The sequence below is a fragment of the Panthera leo genome, chromosome E1 (genome assembly GCF_018350215.1).
Source record: "Panthera leo isolate Ple1 chromosome E1, P.leo_Ple1_pat1.1, whole genome shotgun sequence".
Taxonomy (NCBI): domain Eukaryota; kingdom Metazoa; phylum Chordata; class Mammalia; order Carnivora; family Felidae; genus Panthera; species Panthera leo.
The window spans coordinates 41,209,113-41,225,252 of record NC_056692.1 but is presented as its reverse complement, the minus strand read 5'-3'; the positions used below and the strand labels follow the sequence as shown (position 1 = coordinate 41,225,252).

General features: G+C 40.2%; 1 protein-coding gene across 11 annotated transcripts in view; it reads left to right on the top strand.

The window, feature by feature from the left end:
* BRCA1 (BRCA1 DNA repair associated) overlaps positions 1-16,140 on the top strand; it is a 58,941-nt gene that overhangs the window by 18,625 nt on the left and 24,176 nt on the right. For 7 of the 11 annotated variants that reach the window (XM_042917146.1, XM_042917148.1, XM_042917149.1 and 4 more), the window contains 7 exons: positions 211-350; positions 1,536-1,641; positions 2,607-2,652; positions 4,070-4,146; positions 4,761-8,198; positions 8,596-8,684; positions 14,112-14,283. In XM_042917146.1, the coding sequence (XP_042773080.1) occupies positions 211-350; positions 1,536-1,641; positions 2,607-2,652; positions 4,070-4,146; positions 4,761-8,198; positions 8,596-8,684; positions 14,112-14,283 (4,068 nt within the window). The remainder of the gene's footprint in view (positions 1-210; positions 351-1,535; positions 1,642-2,606; positions 2,653-4,069; positions 4,147-4,760; positions 8,199-8,595; positions 8,685-14,111; positions 14,284-16,140) is intronic. The other 4 variants (XM_042917151.1, XM_042917150.1, XM_042917156.1 and 1 more) reach the window with 2 other exon arrangements.

Below are 16,140 nucleotides of genomic sequence, written 5' to 3'. Positions count from 1 at the left end.
TATTGAGGTAGGGAAAAAAGATTAGAAATAACTTTGACAGTCTGTGTGTTTCCTAGGAGTAGAATTTCCAAAGTTGATTAAAAAAATGATAGGTAGTCTTGAATGCATTGTCTTAACAAAACAGTATATACAGAATTTCTCTTGGTTCTTTGATACAATTACTATATTTTTTCTAACTACAAAAATAACATTTTCCTTTCTAATTCACAGTTGCAAACAGCTATAACTTTTCAAAAAAGGAAAATAACTCTCCTGAGCATCTGAAGGAGGAGGTTTCTATTATCCAAAGTATGGGCTATCGAAACCGTGCTAAAAGACTTCGACAGAGTGAACCTGAAAACCCTAGCTTGGTAAAGCCATTTTCATTTATTCTAGTAACATCTGTTTATTGAGCGTTGTGAATTAGTGAAGGTGCTAGATGCTTGTGGATTTACATAAAAAGTCAGTAAACAAGGTAAGATGGTAAATTAAGTGGTTGGTCAAGAGTTAGAAGAGCCAAGAGAAGGTCTTTATACCTAGTGTGGGCAAGAGAGACCTTCTGGGCCCTTCCCCTGCTTTAGTGCTTTATCCATTCTGATGCTTGTCTAAATTAGCCGCAAGGTCACTGATGGTTTTAAGTTTTAAGCTTGCTAGTTTTTTTTTTTTTCTAATATTTATTTATTTATTTTGAGAGAGAGAAAGAGAATGGGGCAGAGGGAGAGGGAGAGAGGGAATCCCAAGCAGACTGTGCTCTAACAGTGCAGAGCCTACGCGGGGCTTAATCTCACAAATCAGGAGATCATGACCTGAGCCAAAACTGAGTCAGACGCTTAACCGACTGAACTACCCAGGCACCCTACTCGCTAGTTTTTAAAATAACCATCTTACAGTAATTCTCCAGGCATGAGGAAGTATGTCCTAATTTGTTTCCTTTGAAAAGTTGCCTGGAAAAAAAATCAGTTTTTACCATTTGAAAATTACTTCAATTTAAAAGATGCAATTGTCAGAGAAAATGCAGTGATTTGCTCTGTTGTTGCTTGTATATGAATGAATAATGTAGATCTTAAAGTAATAGTTCTCATGGTACCAGCATTCATTTTTCAGTAGATGTTTAAGGACTCAAAAAGAAGGAAACCTTCATCAGAATAATGTTGGAGTTTTAAATATTCTTACCCATTCTGAATGTTCTTAGGATTGCTGGGTTTTTATTCATAAACCTGTTATCAGATATGATTGGGGATGTGTACTAAATGAAGTTCATTCCCTTTCTATGCTATAATATAAAGTATTAGATTCAAAATCTGTTTTTCTTTACTTCAAAAAATCACATAGATAAAACATTCAGTTTAGAGAAGTTTAAAACAACAGAGAGAGGAAAAAATACTCAAACCACACATAACTCGTACATTTTGATGTGCAATTTGCCAAGTGTTTTTTTCTAGGTGTCATATGTTAGCTAATTATGATCGTCTATTTTGTCCATGGCCTGGAGTTTCTCTTTAAGAAAAGAAACACAGGACTGGCCAACAAATAGTTGATCATTCTTTACTGCTTAGCAGGAAACCAGTCTTAGTGTCCAACTCTCTAACTTTGGAATTGTGAGATCTCTGAGGACAAAGCAGCAGATACAACCACAGAATAAGTCTGTCTACATTGAATTGGGTAAGAGACACAGATTTTGTAAATTTAGAGTAATAGTTGCTGGATTATATGTCTTATAGTTATACCAAATCCTCATAATTTGTACAATGGCAGGGAGCTTTGGAAAGTGAAAATAAAATATTATTTTTCCAGCCTTATGGTGTGTTCTAAATAATGTAAAAGATGCAGCTCTCACCTTGAAGACTCTTATTTTATAAAAAGAGCAAAAGGAAGGCTGTCTAGCATGTGTAAATATGCTTTGGAAGGATGGAGAGTAGGGATAAGAAATAACCTAATGGGATGGCCACAGCATTTAGAGGGATCCAAGATACATTATACTAGGTTAGGAAGACTTTTAAGAAGCCAAGCTCAGTTCAAACAGGTCTCTGATTGTCTTATCTTTTAGAACGTTTTTATAATTGGAAAGAATGACCGGTCGTCTTTGGGCTCCCAAACACCACTGTATGTTTACCATCACACTTACCAGATTCTCTTGAAATTACTTGTAAATCTTTTCCCGTCTTAGGATCATAAGTTCCAAGACAACAGATGTTGTGTCATAAAAATAAACAAAATAACTATAATAGTGAATATTTAGGACCACTTATGTGGTCTAGGCACTGTTGGGCTTTATTTGTAAAACTCATTTAAAATGCATGACAAACTTCTGAGGTTGTTAATATTATTATACTTATTTTACACATGAGGAAATAAAGGCACACAGAAGTGAAGACATTTTGTCAAGATAACAAAACTAGCAAGGGGCAGAGCTGTGATTCAACCTTAGGAATTCTGGTGTCAGATCCTGTGTTTGTAACTACGTCTCTGTGTTGGCTGCCATATGTATCATTGTGCCTGCAAATTTTGTGTATAGTGAGTGTGCAGTAATATTTCTTGAATATCTGTTTTGCAACAAGTACATTTATTGAGTTTAGCCCTTTTAATAAAAATCCTTTTATTGATTGGTCATCTGGGGAATTTTTTAGGATCTGATTCTTCTGAAGATACAGTGAATAAGGCAAGTTATTTCAGGTGAGTTGAAGAGAGCCTTTGTCTATGAAGCCGGCATTTTTGTGTTTGTTTAATTAGTATTAAGGATTGGTGTTTCGATTAGGATCATAGCATTGGAATAGACCTTGATGGTTGTTTGTTTTTATAGCTGAGAAAGCCTATCTTAGTAGAGTTTAAAATAACAGAACTCCAATCAAACTTGCTTCCAGCCCATGGTCATGTCTAACTTAGTTCCTTGAACAGTAGTATTGACACAGTGGTAATTTTGGCTCATGAAAATACTAAAGGACTTAATTTTCAATTCTTTTTCTCTTCCTTAATTCCATCTATCCCTCAAGCTTTGTCTACATCAGTTCTACAGTAATCTACAAGCCACCCCAATTGGGTTACCTGTCAAATTACTTTCCTTAGGAATTATTGCCTGACTCTAAGATCTGTGGTGGCTTTGGTGATCTATGGTGATTGTCATTGCCAATCAGATCTTGTTTACGAATGACTTTTTCCTAATCTCTCAATTGGGAGGAAATGATTTTTAGTTGGAAAAGAAGCACAGAGGCAGTGTTGCATTCTATTGGAGTGTCTACTCCATCCCAGTGCTCTCTTTGTTTAAATATCTTTGCTCTTGCGTTCTCAATAAGATACACTTAAAAAAATATTTTTTTTTAACATTTATTCTTTTTTTTTTTTTTTTTAGTTTTTTTTTTTTAACATTTATTTTTGAGACAGAGAGAGACAGAGCATGAACGGGGGGAGGGGCAGAGAGAGAGGGAGACACAGAATCCGAAGCAGGCTCCAGGCTCCGAGCCATCAGCCCAGAGCCCAACGCTGGGCTCGAACTCACGGACCGCGAGATCGTGACCTGAGTTGAAGTCGGACGCTTAACCGACTGAGCCACCCAGGCGCCCCTATTCATTTTCTTTGAGAGACAGAGCACGAGCAAGGGAGGGGCAGAAAGAGATGGAGACACAGAATCTGTAGCAGGCTCCAGGCTCTGAGCTGTCAGCACAGAGCCCGACACAGGGCTTGAACTTGTGAACCGTGAGATCATGACCTGAGCCAAAGTCGGACACTTAACCAACTGAGCCACCCAGGTGCCCCTCATTAACATACACTTTTAAATTTCATTGGGTATTTTTCTCTACCATCTTTTGGCTGTTGTTCGGCTACCATTTAAATTTTGGTTATCTTTTGCACATCCGTAAAGCAATGTATCCACACTACTCTGATTTTTGTGAATGTGTTTCCTTCTTTAGTCTTTGACCATTTCACTATAACTGGAAGTTACTAAAGGAAAGAGCAAATTTCAGAAAGTGAATTAAATTGATCAGCTTATTGCAATAGTACCTAGAGGAGCTAAAATACTTGATCTTGCTCATTTGACAACTCTGTGAGCATGTAACTAGCATTTCGCATTAAGGCTTCTATCTCTTCTCTATAGTGTGGGAGATGACGAATTGTTAGGAATCACCCCTCAAGGAGCCAGAGCTGAAGCCAGTTTGAATCCTGCAAAAAAGGGTAATGACAAGTCTTCCCAACTTAATGGGCAATGAAGAGAGAATGGGTGGATTCAGTACTGTAATTAGATTATTCTGAAGACCATTTGGGACATTTATAATTCACAACATCTCTTGGCAGAGTTAGAATATCTTTCTTTTTCAAATGTCATGGTACAGCCTGATCTATTTCAATGGCACTAGACTGATGTGATTATAATAGTAGCCTGTGTAACTGATTGTTGCCTTTTACTTTTAATTGATATGTTTATATTTCATCTTTTGTATACTGGTATTTAAATAGAGTATGAATCTGAAGATAGAGCACTGTATGTCTGATGCCCAGTCTGCTTTAAGTTCATTGTCAGAGGTTACAGAAGTAGGAGGTATGTTTTATGAATAAGGGGAATTCTGAAATTAAAATTTTAAGTATCTTGAGTGGAAATAAGGAGAATCTAGATAAATAGAAATTCTGGGAAAGGGCATGAGCTACATCTTCAGTATATTTGGTGGTTTATGAGGTTAGTTTCTCTAAAAATAGCCAGTTGCTTTATTTCTATCCTGCAAGTTGTATGAAGGACATTATTTTTTCATGATAATTCAGTTTTTAAGCACCTTGTTTTTGTATCCTTTCAGCCTCTTGTGAATTTTCTGAGGAGATAACAAATATTGAACATCGTCAACCCAGTAATAAAGATTTGACCACCACTGAGAAGCATGCAACTGAAAAGCATCCAGAAAAGTATCAGGGTATTTCTGTTTCAAACTTGCATGTGGAGCCATGTGCCACAAATACTCATGCCAGCTCATTACAGCATGAGAACAGCAGTTTATTACTCACTAAAGACAGAATGAATGTAGAAAAGGCTGAATTCTGTAATGAAAGCAAACAGCCTGGCGTAGCAAGGAGCCAACAGAGCAGATGGGCTGAAAGTAAGGAAACACGTAATGATAGGCAGACTCCCAGCACAGAGAAAAAGGTAGTTCTGAATGCTGATCCCCTGTGTAGGAGAAAACTGAGTAAGCAGAAATCTCCATGCTCTGACAGTCCTAGAGATTCCCAAGATGTACCTTGGATAACACTGAATAGTAGCATACAGAAAGTTAACGAGTGGTTTTCCAGAAGTGATGAAATGTTAACTTCTGATGACTCACATGATGGGGGATCTGAATCGAATCCTGGAGTAGCTGGTGCAGTAGAAGTTCCAAATGAAGTGGATGGATATTCTGGTTCTTCTGAGAAAATAGACTTAATGGCCAGTGATCCTCATGATGCTTTGATATGTGAAAGTGAAAGAGTCCACACCAAACCAGTAGAGAGTAATATTGAAGATAAAATATTTGGGAAAACCTATCGGAGGAAGGCAAGCCTTCCTAATTTGAGCCACACAAGTGAAGATCTCATTATAGGAGCATGTGCTATAGAACCTCAGATAACACAAGCCCATCCCCTCACAAATAAAACAAAGCGTAAAAGGAGATCTACAGCAGGCCTTCATCCTGAGGATTTTATCAAGAAAGTAGATTTGGCCATTGTTCAAAAGACTCCTGAAAAGCTAATTGAGGGAACTGATCGAATAGGGCAAAATGGTCATGTGATGAATATAACAAATAATGGTCCTGAGAATGGGACAAAAGGTGATTATGTTCAGAAAGAGAAAAATGCTAAGCCAACAGAATCATTGGAAAAAGAATCTGCTTTTAGAACCAAAGCTGAACCAATAAGCAGCAGTATAAGTAATATGGAATCAGAATTAAATAGCCACAGTTCAAGGGCACCTAAGGAGAACAGGCTGAGGAGGAAGTCCTCTACCAGGCACATGCATGCGCTGGAATTAGTAGTCAATAGAAATCCAAGCCCACCTGATCATACCGAACTACAGATTGATAGCTGTTCTAGCAGTGAAGAGATGGTGAAAAGAAAAAGTTTGGAACAAATGCTAGTCAGACACAGCAAAACACTTCAACTCGTGGAAAATAAAGAACCTGCACCTGGAGCCAAGAAGCGTAACAAGCCAAATGAACAAATAAATAAAAGACTTGCCAGTAACACTTTTCCAGAGCTAAATTTAACAAACATACCTGGGGTTTTTACTAACTGTTCAAGTTCTAATACACTTCAAGAGTTTGTCAACCCTGGCATTCAAAGAGAAGAACTAGAAGAGAGCCGAGGAACGATTCACGTGTCTGATAGGACCAGAGATCCCAAAGAGCTGGTATCGAGTGGAGGAAGAAGTTTGCAAACTGAAAGATCTATAGAGAGTACCAGTATTTCATTGGTACCTGATGCCGATTATGGCACTCAGGATAGTATCTCATTACTGGAAGCTGACACCCTAGGGAAGGCAAAAACAGCACCAAATCAACATGTGAGTCTGTGTGCAGTAATTGAAAACCCCAAGGAAGCTATCCATGGTTGTTCCAAAGATACTAGAAATGGCACAGAGGGTTTTACAGATCCTCTGAGACGTGAAGATAACCATACTCAGGAGACAAGTATAGAAATGGAAGAGAATGAACTTGATACGCAGTATTTATACAATACGTTCAAGGTTTCAAAACGTCAGTCATTTGCTCTGTTTTCAAATCCAGGAAATCCAGAAAAGGAATGTGCTACAGTCTGGGCCCGTTCCACGTCCTTAAGGAAACAAAGTCCAAAAGTTGCTCTTGAATATGAACAAAAAGAAGAAAATCAGGGAAAGAAACAGTCTGAAATCAAGCACGTGCAGGCAGTCCGTGCAACTGCAGGCTTTTCTGCAGTCAGTCAGAAAGTGGAGAAGCCAGGTGATTATGCCAAATGTAGCATAAAAGGAGTCCCTGGGCTCTGTCAGTCATCTCAGTTCAGAGGCAATGAAACTGAACTCTTTATTGCAAATAACCATGACATTTCAAAAAATCCTTATCATATACCACCACTTTCTCCCATCAGATCATCTGTTAATGCTGTATGTAAGAAAAACCTGTCAGAGGAAAAGTTTGAGCAGCGTTCAATGTCACCTGAAAGAGCAGTGGGAAATGAGAGCGTCATTCAAAGTACAGTGAGCACAATTAGCCAAAATAACATTAGAGAAAACACTTTTAAAGAAGTTAGCTCAAGCAGTGTTAATGAAGTAGGTTCCAGTGCTAATGAAGTAGGCTCTAGCATTAATGAAGTAGGTTCCAGTGGTGAAAACATTCAAACAGAACTGGGTAGAAACCGAGGACCTAAGTTAAGTGCTATGCTCAGGTTAGGTCTTATGCAACCTGAAGTCTATGAGCAAAGTCTTCCTATAAGTAATTGTAAATGTCCAGAAATGAAAAGGCAAGGAGAAAATGAAGGAGTAGTTCAGTCTGTTAATGCAGATTTTTCTCCATGTCTAATTTCCGATAATGTAGAACAACCTATGGAAAGTAGCCGTGCTTCTCAGGTTTGTTCTGAGACACCCAATGATCTATTAAATGGTGCTGAAATAAAGGGAAAAATCAGCTTTGCTGAAAGTGCTAAGGAAAGATCTGCTGTTTTTGGCAAGAGTGTCCAGAAAGGAGAATTCAGAAGGAGCCCTAGCCCTTTAGACCATACACATCTGGCTCAGGGTCACCAAACAGAGACCAGGAAGTTACAGTCCTCAGAAGAGAACGTGTCTAGTGAGGAGGAAGAGCTTCCCTGCTTCCAACACTTACTATTTGGTAAAGCAACCAGTATACCTTCTCAGTCTACCAGCCATAATGCCATTGCCACGGAGGGTCTGTCTAAGAAAACAGGGGCGAACCTAGAATCATTGAAGGATAGCTTACATGACTGCAGTAACCAGGTAACATCAGCAAAGGAGTCCCAGGAACATCACCTTAGTGAGGAAGCGAGGTGTTCCGGTAGCTTATTTTCTTCACAGTGCAGTGCATCGGAAGACTCGGCTGTTAATACAAATACCCAGGATCCTTTCTTGATGTTTGATCCTCCTTCCAAACAAGTGAGGCATCAGTCCAAAAATGTGGACGTTCTGAGTGATGAGGAATTGGTTTCATATGATGATGAAAGGGAACCTGGCCTGGAAGAGGATAATCACGAAGAAGAGCAGAGTGTGGATTCAAACTTAGGTATTGGAACCAGGTTTTTGTGTTTGCCACCATCTGTAGTATAGAAATGAGCTACATGTTGATGCCTTTTGGGAGAGTATAGTTTACAAGTTTACAAGTGCAACTAAAGTAACTGCTTCTTAAACTTTATACATGTTCCTCCTAAGGTGCCTTTCCTTAAAAGTCCTTTACCCAGCTAGAACATCTTCTCTGTTTGAATGAGATATAATTGTTGGGGGACTTGTTTCTAGTTTTCATTGTTATGATTTCCAATAGGAAATTCAGGTGTCCCAAAACAAGGAATGTAATCATTTTGCATGACATGAAAGTGAAATTTTTCCCACCAATGGGAAGAGAAGGATACGAGTTGCAGTATGTGCTGTTTTCACATCTGAAGCTATTTTTATCATCATTTAAGGTGAAGCGGCATCTGGGTACGAGAGTGAAACAAGCCTCTCTGAAGACTGTTCAGGGGTGTCCTCTCAGAGTGATATTTTAACCACTCAGGTAAAAAGCCTATGTGGATGTGTGTGTGTTGTGTCCTCTGTGTTCAGTAGCATGCACCCAGGCACCCCACGTTCTGACATTTGCTTTATCATGCTTTAGAATTAATGGTATAACAGTTGTATGTGGTACCTTGTCTCCTCAGAGTAGGTGGTAAGCACCTGAACGGAACTCAGGCTGCCTTTTATTTCACACACACACACACACACACACACACACACACACACACACCATCTAGTTGACTGCGAAAAATACATCCTGAATTTAATGAATAAGCTAAACCTTCAAAAGCAATTTTCCCTAGGGGCGCCTGGGTGGCTCAGTCGGTTAAGTGACTGACCTTGGTTCAGGTTATGATCTCACAGTTCGTGAGTTTGAGCCCCATGTCAGGCTGTGTGCTGACAGCTCAGAGCCTGGAGCCTGCTTCAGATTCTGTGTCTCCCTCTCTCTCTACCTCTCCCCTACTCACACTGTCTCTCTCTCTCTCTCTCTCTCTCTCTCTCTCTCTCTGTCGAAAATAAATATTTTTTAAAAATATTTTTTAAAAAAAGCAATTTTCCCTATAGCAAAAATATCTATGAAGACACTACTGTATTAAAGAGAGGGGTTTGTTCTTGTTTCCAAATTGGAGCCCACAGAGTTCTTGTTCTGTTAGAGATGATCTAGCCTTTTGTTGTTTTGTGGAGATTTCTTTTTGTTCTTTCTTTTTAAATCTGCTAGTTGTTCTTTGGTGCCTGTAAGTCCTCTTTTTTCTTTGAAAAAGAAAGTAACACAATTTTACTTCCTGTATCTCGTGGCCAAGACCAATATTGTGGTTACTTATGAAGGGGATAGGAGCGTTGTCCTATCTATAACATTTGGTAACATGAATGTTTCAGTACTACAGGCAGAACAGTCTCCTCGAAAAAGTACTCTCTATCACAGTATTTAAAGATTAACACCCATCATAAATAAATAAATAAATAAATAAAGATTAACACCACCATCTTCACTGAACAGCTAATAGTAGTTGCCCTTGGAGTGGGGAAACAGACTGGGAGAAGGAGGAGGAAGCCTTATTCTCTGAATGTCCTTTCGTGCCTTGAATTTTATGCCATATGCTCACATTAATTATTTAAAAGATTAAATTCTATGGGTTACCCAGGAATAATTACTATTAACTATTCATGCATATTCTTCCATTTTCCTGTGTATGCACAAAGATAGGTGTACTCCTTATCTTTAAAAAATACATAATACTCCATGGGGCGCCCAGGTGGCTCAGTCGGTTGGGCGTCCAACTTCAACTCAGGTCATGATCTCACGGTTCGTGAGTTCGAGCCCCGCGTCGGGCTCTGTGCTGACAGCTCAGAGCCTGGAGCCTGCTTCGGATTCTGTGTCTCCCTCTCTGCCGCATCCCCATTCATGCTCTGTCTCTCTCTGTCTTAAAAATAAATAAAAATATTTTAAAAATTTTAAAAATACATAATACTCCACTGTAATGTTTTTTTCTTTCGATGTCATTCAGTTTTCCTCAGTGATTCTTTTTTTTTTTTTAATGTTTATTTGTTTTTGAGAGAGACAGAGACAGTGTGATGGGGGAGGGGCAGAAAGAGAGGGAGGCACAGAATCTGAAGCAGACTCCAGGCTCTGAACTGTCAGCACAGAGCCTGACGTGGGGTTTGAACCCACAAACTATGAGATCATGACCTGAACCAAGGTCAGAGGCTTAACCAACTGAGCCACCCAGGTGCCCCTCAATGACTCATTTTTGATTACTATATAGTATTCTGTCCTTTGGGTAAGCCGTGATTTATTTGGCCTATTAATGAATATGAGGGTTTCAAAGTAAGAGACCCAGTTAGCTGTTATGTACAGCACTATAGTAGTATCTTGATAGTAGCTAAAGATTTGCCTGCATCCCCAATGATTTCCTTAATATAAATTCCTACAACTGAAAATTTTCATCTTTGATACATATTGTTAAATTGTTCTTCAGAAAGATTGAACAAATCCATACTTTTGCAGCCCCTGTAGTACTTGATGGTTCTCACTTCCCTGCACCTTTGCTAACACCAGGTGGTATCCAGTTTTAAAATCTTCTAATTCTTGGCATTGCTGTGAGGGCTATAGAAAGAAAGCGCTGGTCTTCTGCCCGTTTTCTGTACAGAGCAGATCCCTCTAGGACTGAAACCTGCTGGAGTCAGGAAGAAATCTTTGAGACAGTGGCCTGTTCAGTCTGTTCGTACCTGAGTTGTCACCAATATTCTTCCCACCCTACAGGATTGCCATGGTGACAAAATGAATGAAAAGACTAAGGAGGCCTTTTCTCTGCAACTCCTAGGTGGATTTGGGGCCCTGTCAAACTTTCACCAGTGCCTTTCACCTTTTTGTCCCTTGTGTTTTAAGGTTGTAGGTTCCAGCTTCTAATTCTCTTGGGCTTAGCTATAGTGCATTAGATTTGACATTCAATAAACTACCCCTTTGTTTTTCATATTCCCGATCTTCTTCCTAGAGATGTGTCTACTTGTTCAAGATTCATTTTGCAAAATGTTTTTATCAAGAATCTTCTCAAAACAGAGCTAGTCAGTTTTCACGGCTAACTGAAATTTAAAGTAACAGACAGGCAAAATGATGGGAGCAGGATCTTTTCCCTCCAGCTGTTTAACAGAACTAAGAAGAAATATATAGGAGATAGAGAAACCTAATTTGGTACCATTTAATTTTTTTTTAACATTTTATTTATTTTTGAGAGACAGCACAAGCAGGGGAGAGGTAGAGAGAGAGGGAGATTCAGAATCTGAAGCAGGTTCCAGGGTCTGAGCTGTCAGCACAGAGCCCGACGCAGGGCTCAAACCCACGAACTGTGAGATCATGACCTGAGCCAAAGTCAAACACTTAAGTGACTAAGCCACCTAGGTGCCCTGTTTTTTTTGTTTTTTGTTTTTTTTTAATTAAAGACTGATTAACTATACTCATTCATTAGTTCATTTCTGCATTAAACGTTTACTGAGTACTTACTACTTGCTAGGCATTAGGAATACAAAAATGGTTAAGAAAGATTCCACCTAAAAAAAAAAAAAAAAGAAAAGAAAGATTCCACCTATCAAGAAGGGTCCTGGGGTGCCTGGGTGGCTCAAATCGGTTAAGCGTCGACTCTTGATTTCGGCTCAGGTCATGATCTCACCGTTTGTGAGTTTGAGGCTGTCAGCACAGAGTCTGCTTGGGATTCTGCCTTCCTCTCTCTCTGCCCCTCCCCTGTGCTTATGCTCGCTCTCTCTCCCTAAAGAATACATAAACATTTAAAAAATTAAATAAAATAAAATTTAAGAAGGGTTCAGTATTCCACTTTTGTATACTAGTGTGTTAGCCAGTGAAGTAGTGAGGGATCATCTGTTCCTGGTAGTAGATGTATTCTTGGTGGGGACTTCTGAAGGGGCCATCTGAGCTGGGCCTTGAAAGATGAGAGGAATTATTCCATGTAGAAAGCGAAGGGAGGCAGCAATCAAGGCAAAGACACAGAGGCACGATATGTCCAGAAAGCACAAAGTTGTCCTGTGTAACTGGAAAACAGGGCATATGGGTGGTTTGGGGAAGTAATAAAAAATCAGAGTGTGAAAGGCCTTTTGAATGCTATGCTTAGGAATTTGGGCTTTATCCTGAGGGCAATAATGAGTTTTAAAGAACTTCCACAGTAATGCAGCTGTATTAAAAGAGATCAGAGTAGCATATTGGGAGTAGAAAAGAAGAATAGGGGTAATTCCAGAAACATTTAAGAATTAGAATTAAAAAAAAAAAAACAAAAACCCTCAGTAACCAATTTGGTCTTGGTCTCCCAAATGTGTCTGGGCAATTACCTACAAGGGAATTTAGGTTATAAAGTAATTCCTTTGGGAAAACCCAAAGGCAAGCTCTCTAATTACAATTCTCCCATTACTATTTTTCCTGATTTTCTAACGTATTTAATGGCAACAGAGAAATTAGATGTGGTCGTCATGGCAGAAGTGACTAATACAGCTTCTGAAGCTTGTCAGATACCTGTGTGTGGTTTCATTCCAGATTTACTGAGGCAGTTCCCATGGCCAGGGTTTGACAGAACTACCCACAAGCACCACGTGGTGGCAATGGCGCTGCTGCAGACTTTGGCAGCAAAGCATCTCGGGGCAGCCGCGGAAGCCTTTGTGACGCTGGGAGCACATTTTCTGGTCATAAACATCTGAAAACTATGAACACAGTGTAGCAGGAGAAAGTAGATGGCTTGTTTTTAGTAGAGGGCAAAGTCATTTTCAAGGATCAGAAGAAAGGGAGGGTCAAACAATCTGTGTTTCCCTGGGGTTTGCTGGCAACCATAGATGTTCCTTCAAATAGTAATGAAGACATGTAGTTTTTGGAAGGCTCCTTACTTACCAAATACTTTGCTTATCAAAAACCTAAGACTTAGCAGATACCTTCTTAAAATGGAGAAATAAACATCAGAAGTCCCATAAGCAAGAAGAGCCATTATTTTGAATTAAAAACAGTAACAGTCCTTATAGGATTTCCTAAGGTTCTTTCTGCTAAATCCTTCCCTCTAGCGGGTCCTTGTCTGTTGTGATCTCTTGGTACCCTCTCTGGATCCAGAATGGCAACACCTCGAGGGCTGTAAGCCCCTAGAACAGTGCCTTGCATATAATAGATGGTCAGCAAATGGTTGTTGAATGAATAGATAAACCAGTGAATTAACTCTTTGCTCGCTCTTTTGGAAACTAAATGTTCAAAGAATCCCAGAAAAGGAAGAGTCCTCATAAGCCAGAAGGCAGACATTATTATATGGACTAACTCAAATCTCTTGTAAGTCCCACAGCACCAAGTCTGTGAAACATGGCCTGGGTAAAATGTTACAGAATCTTGCTAATTTTAAATATTGAAAGCATTTGAATATTTTGGTTTTTTGCTCCCTAGCTTTATTTTTTTATTTTTTTTTGACGTTTGTTTATTTCTGAGACAGAGCATGAGTGGGGGAGGGGCAGAGAGAGACGGAGACAGCATCCGAAGCAGGCTCCAGGCTCTGAGCTGTCAGCACAGAGCCCGACGCGGGGCTCGAACTCACAAACTGTGAGATCATGACCTGAGCCCAAGTTGGCCGCTCAACTGACTGAGCCACCCAGGCGCCCCATTTACTCCCTAGCTTTAAGAGAAAATAACCAACGTTGAAAGGGCATCACAATAAAACAAGTCTGTTTGGGAGAGTTTGAGGCATTTTTTCCCTGCTCTGACATCATTCTGAAATAACTTCATGGGCCTTAATTGCAGGAATATGGTTGGATGAAAAGGTGTTCAACCAGAACTCATAATTCCATTCAAGATGGTTTCGGTTTCCATGCTAAAATTAATTGGTGTGACATATTCCTGCTGTCTGGCAAGTTGCTAAAAGAGTGTGACTTTCTTGGTGTCATTTCTTAATGTTTGTAGCAGAGGGATACCATGCAAGACAACCTGATCAAGCTCCAGCAGGAAATGGCCGAACTGGAAGCCGTGTTAGAGCAGCACGAGAGCCAGCCTTCTAACAGCTCCCCTGCCCTCATAACAGATTCTTATGCCCCTGAGGACCTGTTCAATCCGGAACAAAACACATCAGAGAAAGGTTTGTAATATTGGCCAAAGCAAAGTTTTTCCCCTCCCAAAGTGTGGGCCTAACTCCAACATTTTATGTTCTTTGCTCAGCATAGGTTTGCTGAGTCACTCCATGGGTAATTTTATTTTGAGCCTTGGTTCTAGTCCCTGCTCACAACTAATTTGCCTTACAAGGTAACCAGGACAGTCATGAAGTGTCACTGTCTGAGTACCCACAATGAGGAGAGGCTATGGGGAGCCCATAGGAAGCTGAGTGAGTTGGGGGAGATTGGAAATAGGAAACTCCATCATTCTAGAAAACATAAAAAACAAGACTCATCCCTTATAACAGTGGTGTCAGATCCCAAAGCCCTATTTAATGTGCTTTCCAATTTTGAGAGACAGATGTCCTAGGTGTCAGGAATTGTACCATGATCCACAGAAAGCCTAGTTATGTGGGAGAGTCAGAACTTAACAGTGTTCTAGTGATCAACAAGACCACAAGACCTCTGAGAGAAGGCATTTAGAATAACAAAGCAGGTTGGGATTGATCAGAGCTGACTTCCTGTAAGAAGTGAGCACAGAGCTGAGGAATAATGTGGTGTAAATGAAGGAAAGTGAGATGAAAATTTGAGTTTTTGATTGGAGAGAGCCTTGTGGAAGACAGCACATCGGGCAGGTTTTAAATAGGGGCAGATCTGCAGACACAGAGATGAGAGGCTATGCGCAGGCACGGGTGCCACAGAGGGTGTTGCTGCTTCCGGACTGGCAGGTGTGGTGAGCCCTCCCAAACTGGTCTTCCCCACTGTCTCCATGATACCCACCCAGCTAATTTAGTGTGCAGGTCCCTTCTTTGTCGCTTCCTTCCCCAGTCTGGCTGGGGGCCTTAGGGCCTTCCTTTTCATCTTTCTAGGAAATCAAGTCTTAATTCTCCAGAATACTGTGGCTCCGATCCCAGAATGCGCCTTGCAGTATGTTCATGTTCAGGGAGAAACAGTAGCTCATGCATGAGAAGCTGGGAACTCTGTTGCTATGGCAGTGGTTCAAAATGTATTTCCTTAAATGCTTTCTTTGTAACTGTACCTTCATTTAGTTCATCTCCCAGATAACGAAGCCCAAAGTCTCGTCCCCAGCACGGTTCTCTTCTTTGGGGTGCTTTCACTATCTTCAGTCTAAAAACAGACTAGACTTTCCATGTTAATGCACAATGCAGAAAATGTTATTGTCTGGCTTTGAATATGTGTGTAAATCTACTGTCTCCTCTTTGACAGGAGGTGGGGTTGTGCATTTATTTTTTCCTGAAGATCTGCAGATGACATGTTTCTTGTGGCTTGCTTTCTTTCATTTTAAAATTTCATAAATACTATATTTTTATACATTCTAGTTTACTATGGATTTGAAAACCTTTTTTTAAAAATATTTATTTTTGAGAGAGACAGACAGACAGAGGATCTGAAGGAGGCTCTGCACTGACAGCAGAGCCCCATGTGGGACTTGAACTCACACACCATGACATCGTGACCTGAGCCAAAGTCAGGCGCTTAATCAGGTGGATGGGTAAATGTTGAGAGGATAGGATGGAGGAGAGGCTTATGAAAATTTCCTGGCTTGGGACACCTGGGGGGCTCAGTCTGTTGAGCATCCAACTCTTGCTTTTGGCTCAAGTCATGGTCTCATGGTTGTGGGGTCGGGCCCAACATTGGGCTCTGTGCTCAGTGTGGAGCCTGCTTGAGATTCTCTCTCTCTCTCTCTCTCTCTCTCTCTCTCTCTCTCTTTCTCTCTCAATTAATTTTTTTAAAGAGTTTAAAGAAAATTTCCTGGCTTAAAAGAAAAAATTCCTTGGGCACCTTGCTGGCTCAGTCAGCAGAGCATGCCACTCTTGATCTCA